At 61.0% G+C, this 11,260-nt stretch overlaps 1 protein-coding gene across 1 annotated transcript; it reads right to left on the bottom strand.

Annotated features, from left to right (window-relative positions):
* Nucleotides 1-1,849: 1,849 nt before the first annotated feature.
* On the bottom strand, nt 1,850-4,477 carry CD248 (CD248 molecule). Its single transcript, XM_082629020.1, has one exon. It carries the CDS (start codon nt 4,439-4,441, stop codon nt 2,132-2,134), a length of 2,310 nt encoding a protein of 769 aa, XP_082485146.1. The 5' UTR covers nt 4,442-4,477; the 3' UTR covers nt 1,850-2,131.
* Between the last annotated feature and the right edge of the window lie 6,783 nt (nt 4,478-11,260).

Raw genomic sequence — 11,260 nt, 5'->3', positions numbered from 1 at the left:
CCCTTGTGGGCGGGGCCTAGGTACTGCCTTGGCCGGGGCGGAGCTGATAGAGCAGAGGGGCGGGGCAAGCGCTCGGCGAGAACCTCTGAGCTGGCAGGGGGCGAGGCTTGTGGCCTTGGTGGGCGTGGCCTCTGGAGAGTTCCCGAGGGGACGCCAGACAGCAGTGGGTGGGCGTGGCTCGTAGCTCCGAGAGGCCAAGCTGATAGTGCAGGCCCGGGTCGCGCCTGGAGGAGGCGGGGCCTGATTCAGTGGGCGGAGCCTCAAACGCAGCTCTGGGTCTGGGCGGAGCCCCATTTCGGCGCTAGTGGGGGCTCTGCCCTGGGAGGCTGTCTGTTTAGGGCCGCACGCAGCTCCGCATCTGGTGCTCATTACAGGATGACAAAGAGCCGGCTCTGGGCCCCCTTCCCCACTCCCATCCCCGCCCTCTGACAGCAGTGCTTTTAACTCCTTCCTGCCCTCGGGGCGCTGTGGATCTCCTGCCCAGGGTCACAGGAGGGAGCTCTAGTTCTCCCCGTCCTGGCAGGCTTTGTCAACCCCCAGTCTGCGCCCCCCACCTTCTTCTCAGACCTAGGCCTTTGGACCACCTCGCGACCCCCACTCCCATCCAGTGAACCTCTCCGGCAGCGCCTCCAACGTTAAAAGCTTGGGCTGGATCTGTCGGGGGCGTCTGGTTTGAGTTAGGGGAACGTGAGAGCGGAGGGGGGGCGGTGCGTAGCGTTCCCTCCGCCCCCTCCGTGCCGCCCCCCACCCCGCGCCTCTATTCGTCCCCAACTCCCGCCCCTCCTCTCCTGGTCCCTTGGGGCCCAGCTCAGCCTTCTAGCCCAGGCCCAGCCCCTGGGGTCAGAGGGTGGCAAAGGGCACTGCATAGGAAAGGGGGCTCTGGGTCACCCCTCCTCGCCTGCCCGGGTGGTCGTGGTGGTTCTGCACCGTCCTAATTAGAGGTCCCTTAGAAGCTGCAACTGAAAAATCACAGAGGTGGTGGGAACCCACGCCTCCCCCTCCCCCTCCCCCTCCCCCTGCCACGCCTCCCCCTCCTTGGTCCCCCCAAGGCAATGAGCCCAGGATGAGGGAGGTTGCTGGGTCCCCACAGGCTGTGATTTTTTTTACCATCCCCTCCTCCCGTTCATGGCACATCTCAGCCTGGAGCAGCCTGAGCCTTGCTCGGTCTGCAGTTCTCCCTCTCCCAGCACCATCCACACAGAGAAGGGCACAGTGTGGCCCAAGATGGGAAGGCCTTGCTCAGGAGGCTGCCCAGGGAGCTGAGTGTGGGGTCTCACTCCTGAGTTCCTGGCTCTCCGAAGCCCAGCTTCTAGGCTCTGACTCCCACCACCTCCCCAGAGCAGAGAGGAGGCGTGCCTCCCATCACCTACAACCCAGGGGGGTGACAGCACCCTTGGCTCAAGCCGCCTGAGCCCTAGCCACCAAATTCTGGGCGGCCTTTGGGGAGGGGAGGGGAAGTACCAGAGCTCACCCTCTAGACCGCCTTCACTCCCCAGAATCACCAGGCCTAGAACTTGCCTTTGACCCCCTAAACCCCAGTTTGGCTCCAGTTCAGCAGAAGCCCTCATTCCAGATTCAGTCCCACCTTCTAAGAGTTATGGTAAAAAGAGGAACCAATATGAAATGCTCTTCATGCCGAACCTCCCACTCCTAGGCTCTCTGTGTGACCTTGGGCAAAGTTCTGCCATCTCTGGGCTCCTGTTTCCCTGAGAATCTCTAAAGCATACCGTGCCTTGAGGAGTCTTACCTTATTTCCTGGGGAGCCCAAACAAGCTGAAGGAAGATCCCCTCCTTCTTTTTTCTGAGTCCTCCCAGACCCTCCCCTTAGGCACCAATGGGGGTCAGGAGCTTTGGGTGAGGTTGGCACCCCGTTTATTGGAGAAGACCCCAGAACCCACCCCCTGAGGTCCTGGGGGGCCTTGGCATCTCCTCCGTCATGAGTGCTGGGCCAGGAAACAGAGCTCCCAAGAGTCAGGTCTAGCGGTTGACTGAGAGAGAAGCCTGGCTGGGCCCGGGGGACCAGGAAGCCTTCTGTCCAGCTGGGCAGCCCCCATGGGTCCCTGGTGCAGCCTGGCCCATGTGTCCAACACACGCCCCTTCCCCCACCCCACAGAGCGGGGGCTGCGCCCCATCACACGCTGGTTCTGCAGGTCTGCACCCCTGTGAGGCTGCCCCGGTGGGGCGCGGGTTCCGTTGAGCCCTTGCTCCCGGCGTGGGTGACCCAGCGATAGCAGTCGGTCACGCGCTTATTGGGCGCGTGGGGGCCACAGCGGGTACAGTACACGATGCCCAGTGCAAGTAGGACCACCAAGAAGGCGCATGTTGGTACTAGAAGTGCCACCAGCAGCCACCGATCATCCCTGCGGCTGCGGCCTGCCGAACTGGCCTCCCCCAGGGCCGTGGGGACTGCCGAGGGCAGCCACGGGGCCAGGTTGGGGTCAGGGGTACCTCCCCTTGGGACTTGCGGGGCTTTGGAATGGGGGTGTGTCGGGCTAGCGAGTGAGGTCTGGCTAGTGGGGCTCTCTGGGGGCAGGGGAGTGTGGAAGGCTGGGGGTTGGGTGGCAGCAGGCACGGGGACTTGATGGGCAGGCAACACAGGGGGCCTGGAGGTAGTGGTCAGAGAAGGCTGGACAGTGGAAGTAATGGGATGGTGGGTGGCCTGGGCTTTGAGGACCGGGATATCTGGGGTCACAGGGGTTTGATGGGCGCTGGAGGTGGTGACCAGAGGGGCGTGGTTAGCTGGGATTCGAGGCAAATGAGTGGTGTTCTGGGTATCAGCGACCTGGATATCTGGAAACATGGGGGACTGGTGAGCGGGAAACAGTTCAGGATATTTGGCTGAGATAATTGGGGGCCGGTGGGCAGGGGTCGGTCCTGGGTGTGTGGCAGAGATAACGGGGGGTCGGTGGGCAGAAGGCAGATCTGGATAGTTGGCTGAGATCTTGGGGAACTGGTGGTCAGAGGGCAAAGCTGGCTGTACTGCAGGGATCACGGGGGGCTGAGGGGTAGGGGTCAGGGGTGGACGCGTGGCAGAGACAATAGGGGGTTGGTGGGCAGAAGGCAGTGGGGGGCGTGTGGCAGAGACCACCACAGGCCGGGTGACAGAGAGCACTGAGGAGTGGTAGGGGACCCTAGGGGCACTAAGCGGGGGTGGCCAGGTGGGGTCCAGGTAGGGCATCCGGGACTCTCTGTCCTCTGGGAAGCTAGGTCTATAGGCCAGGCCAAAGTCAGGTGACTGCGTGGCCTCCATCCACGGGATCCCAGGCATCTCTGTCCAGCCACCATCGAAGACCTCCCAGGCTTCATCTTCATCCTCTTCATCCTCCCCATCATCCAGCAACTCGTCCCCAAGGTCCTGGGAAGCCCGGGCGCCCATGGCCCCAGCGGGGCTGCAGCTGATGCCATCAGCCTCCAGCTCGTGGCCCTCGCTGCAGTAGCACTCAAAGCCACCAACATAGTTGACGCACATCTGCTGGCACACGCCGGCAATCTGGCATTCATCTGTGTCCACGCAGCGGTGCGGCTCATCCTCGGCTGGCCGGAAACCCAGGCGACAGTGGCAGCTGTAGCCCTGTGGCCCTCCAGGCTCACACTGCTGCTCACACAGGGCATGGGCACAGGGGTCCTCGCAGCTGCGCCCATCCACTGCCAGCCGGAAGCCCTCGGTGCAGCGACAGGACACCCGACCGTCCGCCTCCTCCACGCACTCGTGTTCACAGCCCCCGTTGTCCGGGCCGCAGCCGGTACCGGGGCACAAGGGCCCAGTCCGCGACCAGCCCACGCCACCGTCAGGCTGCTTCACGCAGAGCAGAGAGGCTTCTCTGCCAGCCTGGCATAGCACGGCAGCCACAGAGCCGAAGGGCAGCCACTGAAACTCTGCGGAGACCAGGTGGAAGGGCGTGGTGTAGACGGCAGGGCCGGCCTGGCCTGCCTCATCGGGCAGCGCTGGGCAGGAGCCCTCGAAGCCAAACTGGCACAGGTAGCCATCGACGGCCAGCGTGCACGAGCCCTCGAGCCAGCGATGCTCGCCACTCGCCTCAAGGGCCGCACAGCGCTGGGCCGGGCAGGGCCCACCCGTGGCGGGCTGGGCCCAGTTGGTGAAGGCCGTGTCCTGGTCCCCTGTGGTCCACGTGAAGCCCCGCAGTGGGCGCTGAGGCTGGCAGTGCCGGGCCTGCCGCTGCAGCCCGATCCACAGCAGCCGGCTGGCCGGGCCGGAGCCCACCAGGCTGTCCACGCGCCGGGCCTCCTCGGGGGTCCGCGGCGTGGCCAGGTCGCCCCCCAGCTCACGGCAGGCCCGCCAGGCCTCCAGGAAGGTGCGGCGCCGCGGGAAGAGCGCGTAACAGCTGCCGGGGCCGCAGGCAGCGCGGGGCTCGGCGGCCCAGGGGGCCTGGCCCAGCGTAGGCACCGCGGCCGCCCAGGCCAGCAGCAGGCGCAGCAGCATCGCGACGCCCCCCGACTGGCCCGGGCCCGGCCGGCAGCCGCTCTTGACAGGGGGAGGGACTGGGGCCTCCGGCAGGCGGGCCGGGGGCGGGCCCGGGCCGGGCTCAGGCCTTGTAAGGAGTGGGCTGGGGCCGCTGCCAGCTCCCTGCTCTCGCTCCCCCGGGGCCGCCAGAGCAGGAAGCAGTTGGGCGGGGGGCAGGGGTGGGGGGTGCTGGGAGAGGGGGCAGGGGAGGGGAGGAGGCGCTGCTAACGGACTGGGAGTCGAGGAGAGGAGACCGGACGACCCTCAGAAGACTCCAGCGCCGTCTGGGGCTCTTGGCGGTGGGTTGAGGTCGCTTCCCAGAGACTCACAGAGACCCCAATGGGGACACACTGACCTCATCACACCCGTGAACAACTGCTTGTCATGTGTGTGGAAACATGCTGTGACTCACGCTCTCACGTCACACACGTGTGTGTGCCCCTCTCCACACACAAGAGCACTCTCTCGATACTCTCCCTTCGTCCCAGAGTTGCACATACTCTGACATGCTAAACCCTTTAGGTGTACATGCGAAAGTGGTGTGGCGTTCTGCAGGCCCTAACACAGGAAGTCACCCATCTTCGCATGCAGGCCCTGGATGTGGGAAGCACCTCGATCTCACAGGCGTGGGCATCCGCAGCCCTCATTTATATACTGAGCTCCTACCTCTGCCCTCAAGCCTCCTGGCTCCAGCTGGACCGGGTGTTGGGGGTGGCCAGGGAAGGAGGAGGGGCAGGGGGCTGCCCTCCCTTCACCTCTGCTCAGCCTGGGGCCCTGGGAACCTGGACTTAGAGGGGGAGGAGGCGGCCCCCAAACAGGAAATGCTTCTCTGGGCTCCCTACTGCAGGAGGGCAGGGTGCATGTGGGAGGGGGTGGGCAGGGTGAGCAGGGCTGGCTGGGAGGGGACTGGTGAGAGGCCATGTATGGACATGGGGCACACAGTGGTACACACGTGTGTGTGACACAGGCGTCACATGTGTGGAGCCCTCCTTGCCCCCAGACAGGGCCTGCTGCGTAGGCCTGGCTGGGGTCCTCCTCCCGCCCCTCCTGGAAGCCTCTGGAGGCATGTGTACCGAGCCCATTATTCAGGATGGTCCCTGGGGAGCTGGTTGTCAGATTAACCCTTGCACACCCACTGCACTCTTAGCAGAAATTTGAGCCGGGGCGGGGATGCTGAGAAGAGGTTCTGCCCCCCAGCATGCCTTCCTGATCCAGCTTCCCACTCTGCCACAATCGGCTGTGTGACTGCAGGAAGTCGCTGACCTTCTCTGGGTCTCCATTTTTCTTACCTACAAAACGGGGCTAACGTGTCAGGGCCCTTCAGCTCAGCAGGGCTATTGTATCACGGCACTCAGTGTGTGCAAATGTGCTTTGTCAGCTGCAAAGCATGAGACAAATGTTCCTTAGTCTTCTGAGCAAATCTGGGGGGGGGGGCGGGGGATGGAACCAGGGCGGCTTTGCTAACCTTCTTACAATGGCAGGGCTGGCCTTGCAGACGCAGCCAATCCCCTTGAGAACCAGGACTTTAGAAGGGCTTGCTATATGCTAGGAAGGTCGTTCTTTCAAGGTTTACATCTGTGAAGCACAGAGAATTATCCCCCTTCTCATGAGAGGAAAGTCAATGCGGGGCAGTTCATCCTTCCACTGGCTCAGACCCAAAGCCTTGAGGTCATCCTTGACTCCTCTTTCTCCCACACCCCACATCCAATCTCTCAGAAAATCCTGTTGTCTTCACCTTCAGAACAGATCCAGAATCTGACTGCGTCTCCCCACCTTTGCCACCCATGTCTGGCCCAAGCCACTACACTTGTCCATTTAGATTTGTGCAACACCCTCTCCTCTGGTCTCTCTCTTGCCTTCTCCATCCTGCCAGAGGGATCTTTTCAAACCCCAAGTCAGATCCAGTCACTCTCCTGCTCAGAACCCTCGAGGCCCCCGTCTCACTCAGAAGAAAGGCCAGTCTTTACCACGCTCGGCCTCCAGGCTCTTGTGATCTCCGCGCAAACTCCCTCTCTCATCCCTCTCCCTTCCCCTCATTCCCTCTGCTCCAGCCACTCTGGCCTGTGGATGTTCCTCAAACTCACCAGGCACATGTCTACCTCAGGGCCTTTGTATTGGCTGTTCCTCTGTTTAGAACACTCTTCCTGCAAGATGCAAAGTCTCTGCTTCTTCACTTTCTTCAGGTCTCAGCTCAGGCATCAACATCCCAGACCACCACCCTCCTCCGCCATACCCTGGGGCTCCCTGGCCCCCTGGTCTTGTTCCATTTTTCTCCTTTGCACTTACCCCTATCTGACATGGTATATATTTGCTTGCTGGCCTGAATTCCCCAATAGCCAGTGTTTCTTGCTGTCGGTATTATTGAGATTCAGGGCTGGGTAATGATATCTTCTGGAGACTGTGTTGTGCATTGTAAGATGTTTAGCAGCATCCCTGGCTTCTGTCTAGATGCCAGTAGCATCCCTCCAGTTGGGACAATAAAAAATGACTCCTTGGGACTTCCCTGGCGTTCCAGTGGTTAAGACTCCACGCTTCCACTGCAGGGAGCGCAGGTTCGATCCTGGGGAACTAAGATCCTGCAAGACTCATGGTGCGGCCAAAAAAAAAAAAAAAAGACTCTAGACATTGCCAAATGTCATGTCCCCTGGGGGCAGCATTGCCCCTAGTGGAGAACTCCAGCCCTAGGAGACTGCGAGCTCCATTTTGGCAGGGTCATTGTCTTATTTCCTACTGTATCCCCTGAGCCTGGAAAGCTCCTGGCCCACAGATGCTGTTCAATGGGGTTTGCTGAACGAAAGAATGAATGAATGCATTCATGAATGAGTGAATGAGACTCAGCTAAGTGAAGAATCTGGCTCAGGGCAACGCAGGGGGGATGGTGCGATTCTGCCTGGAGCCAAAGCCCACCTGCTCCCCACATTAACCCAGCCTTCCCCAGAAGTCATACCATCCTAGACCTGGGAGATCCCTGGAAATCAGCAAGCTTTTTTGTGGGTGGGTACACTGAGGCCCAGGGAGTCTCAGAGAGAGTATGTGGCAGGGCTGGGACCAGAACCAAGGCCTCGGACCCTTCTTCCAGTTCTCTTTTTGCTGCAGTGCCCTGAGGAGTCATTGGAGCAGTCTGAGAGTTGGGTATGATGTCAAGAAATGAGGATGGAAGGAAGGCATGATGGGAAGAAGGCACAGCCTAGACAAAGTTACTGAGCTGGGAGAGCTCAAGATGTGTTTGGAGAATACAAAGGACTCTGCCGGGGCCGGGAGGGAGGTTTAGGGTTAGAGGGACAGTGAAGACTGGAGAGAAAGTATCAGAAACGGGGTAGAGGCCTGGCCTGGAAAGTGGTGGAGCTGCCCCTGGAAGGCTGGACTCCATCATGGGGGTCACGGGGAAGAGGCGTGATGAGAGATCCCTGTGGCTGGTATGCGGTGGGTGGAGGGGGGACTGGAGGCCAGGGACCAGTCAGGAGGTTGCTGCAATAGTCTGGGAGAGGGGAGGGAGCTGGCTGTAGATCTGGGTAGCAAGGCGGGGCAGGCTGGGGAAGGCAGCCGCTAGAGGCTCTTCAGGGGCGGGCGGGGGCTGGCCTGAGCCTGGTCCAAGGGTGTGGCGGTCCAGTCATGATTCGGGCAATGGCCAGTGCTGGGGCGTCTGAGGGGAGGCTGAAGGCCGTCTGGCAGTGGGCGGGTCAGATCAGAGGTCAGGACTACAGCCTCAGCGGGGGTGAGGCACTGGGGGGCAGGCAATCAAAGCAGGAGGAGGAGGGTCAAAGGCCAAATTCCAGATGGCCTGGCTGGGCAAGTGGAGGGAAGCCTGAGCCAGGAGGCGGGCGGGAGTGGGGAGGAGTGGGACACCCTGACCCCAAAAGACTAAGGGTTTGGTAGGTAGAGAATGAGACTTGGAGATGCGCCTGGGTGCCCAGTTTGGGTGGGCATCTAGCACTCAACTACCCCCCACCCCCAGGGCCATCAATGTTGGGAGAGGTGGGGTGGAGGCTGCCTAAGAATTTCCTACCCTAGGGCTTCCCTGGCGCCAATGCAGGGGACACGTGTTCGAGCCCTGGCCCAGGAAGATCTCACATGCCGCGGAGCAGCTAAGCCTGTGCGCCACCACTACTGAGCCTGAGCTCTAGAGCCCACGAGCCACACCTGCTGAGCCCACGTGCCACAACTACTGAAGCCTGCGCACCTAGAGCCCGTGCTCTGCAACAAGAGAAGCCACAGCAATGAGAAGCCCGCGTACCACAACAAACAGTAGCTCCCGCTCACCGCAACTAGAGAAAGGCCATGCAAAGCAATGAAGACCTAACCCAGCCAAAAATAAACGAATGAATGAATTAATTAAAAAAAAAAAAAGAGGGCTTCCCTGGTGGTGCAGTGGTTGAGAGTCCGCCTGCCGATGTGGGGGACACGGGTTCGTGCCCCGGTCTGGAAGGATCCCACATGCCGCGGAGCGGCTGGGCCCATGAGCCATGGCCACTGAGCCTGCACGTCCGGAGCCTATGCTCCGCAGCGGGAGAGGCCACAACAGTGAGAGGCCCACGTACCACAAAAAAAAAAAAGAATTTCCTACCCTAGTCAGGAGAAGGTATATAGTGGGCGCAGCATCATGGATCTGGGGGTGAGGGGATAGAGAGGGGCTTGTTGTGGTCTTCATGCCAGTCCTGTTCAGCCTGACTCATTTTGGTTCCCCCATAGCACAGAGAAGTTGCTAACTGATGCAATAAATGCTTGGAGGATGGGGGGATAGATGGATAGATGGATGGATTTAGGAATGAGTAAGTGGATGGATGGATAGATGGCTAAGTAGATGGGTGTGTGGATGAGAAAATGTTTAGATGCGTGGTTGGGTACAGGGAATCAGGCAGAAATGCTAATTTATAATTAGCCGCCACCGTGATGGATGGCACACCCAGAATGTAACCCTATGGATCTGTAGGAGTGCAGCCCAGGAGGACGGGACAGCTTGGGCCACCAGCAGCAGGGAGCATGTGTGATGCTTCCCTGTTACCACACAGCCTGTTTTCTCTGTTGGGGCCTGAGGCCAATGTGTCTCCCTGGCTGGGGTGGGGACAGCTCAGGACACCAGGCGTGGCTGACCCACATTGGGAGTCAGGAGGCTGGGGTTCCCTGCTCTGATCATGGCCCTTTTGGGGAGAGCTCACCTCGGGAGGGCCATGGAAACAGAAGCCCACTTCCGCAGAAGGAGCGTTGTCTTCCAGCTACTGGGACAAGCCAGACGGTGATTCTGGATGCAGTATGTGGACCCGTTGGTGTTGGGGTGAAGGTGGCTTGCAGAGGGGCTGGCCCTCAGAGGGCCCAGTGGAGCAGCCAGCATGGGGGAGCTGAGTGTGGTTGGGGGGCGCCCCCCCGGGCAGGAGTCCTAGAGAGCATTGGCACGAGGGCCGCTGAGCCAGCACATTGCTTTGTGTACAAATCACCTCCTTTCCTCCTTTCTCTTTTGTCCCCATCCCCCCACCTCTCTCCATTTCTAAATTCTTCCCAAACCACCCCAGCCTTCAGGCTTCAGGAGGAAGGGCCAACGGGTGGGCGGGAGGCGCCTGGTCTTGGGTGGGAGACGTCCCAGGGCAGGAGTGGGGAGGGAGGGGAATCTGAGACGGAGGGGGTTGATTGCGGCCCCCTCTCCTGCCCCACGTGCTGTGCTACACCCTGTGTGCTTCTGGATGGGAGAGACCCACAGGAGGGGTGTGTTGCTGGACCAGACAGGGTGGGAGAGAGAGGCTTGGAGAAGGTGGGACCCAGGAAGAAGGGGTGTCTTCCAGGCCTGGCCCCTGGGGTAAAGGATTCTGACAGCTGGAGGGGGCTGAGGTGGGGCAGAGGTATCCTTTGTCATACAGAGAGACTGTGTGTTTGTGGGTGAGCCTTGGTGTCTGTGCATGACCGTGTGTTTGTGTGTGTGTGTGTGTGTGTGCGCACGCACGCTTGTGAAAGCCTGGCACTGCTGTGGGTGTGCACAGCTGGGTGACGTGTGTGTCCTCGAGGGCCCGCACGTGTGCCCACAGCTGTGAGGGGAGAAGCATATGGCTGCCCCTGGATTGCCTAACCTGGGCCCAACTGGAGCCCCAGTCTCTCTCCTGGCAGATGCCTGACCTGAACATCTGGCCACATCTGCCCAGGGGGCCATGAGTCCTGGAGCCCCCATCAGCGCTAGAGGGGCCCGGCCCTTCCCCTCAGTGTTCACACGGCCCAGAGAGGGACAAGGCTTGCCCTAGGTCACACAGGTGGAAGCAGAGCGGGGACTGTACCCGAGCCTGGGGATCCCAGAACAGGTGCTCTCCCGGCCCTCACTGTTCTTGTCCTCCCTCTGGGGCCCTTTGCCCGTGCGGCTCCATGGAGCCTCCCTGAAGCTGGTCCTGCCTTGGCCCTGCCGTGTGTTCCAGGGACGTCCCGGCTGGCCCTTCTCGGGCCACAGCTTCCTCATCTGTGTGAAGGGTACCTATGCGAGTGGACTCTCTGATCCCTGTGGCGTCTGGCAAAGGCCTGCCACCCAGGGTGACCCACTCTTCCCCGTTTGCTGAGGACTTGCCTGGTCTCAGCACTGAAAGTGCCGTGTCCCTGGAGCCCCCCTCAGCCCCGGGCAAACAAGAACGGTTAGTCACCGTGTCTCCAGGGACGTTTCTCTTTCCACCTCATCCTTTCCATTGCTACCCTGGTCTCCGCCCCTGCCGTCTCCACTGGCACCTGGAACTTTCCCCTTCTCTTCCTGCCCGTCCACGGTCCCCAGGGACCTCTGTGTCTCACTGTCCCTCCCTCTGACTGCAGGGTTTCTTCCTCCCTGTTCCTCTC

Source organism: Mesoplodon mirus (assembly GCF_964341445.2).
Source record: "Mesoplodon mirus genome assembly, chromosome: 7".
Classification (NCBI taxonomy): Eukaryota; Metazoa; Chordata; class Mammalia; order Artiodactyla; family Ziphiidae; genus Mesoplodon; species Mesoplodon mirus.
This window is presented reverse-complemented; position numbering and strand designations above follow the sequence as displayed.

What these genes read in the sequence shown, in the direction of transcription:
- CD248 (XM_082629020.1), bottom strand. Translation starts at nt 4,441, where the DNA reads ATGCTGCTGCGCCTGCTGCTGGCCTGGGCGGCCGCGGTGCCTACGCTG.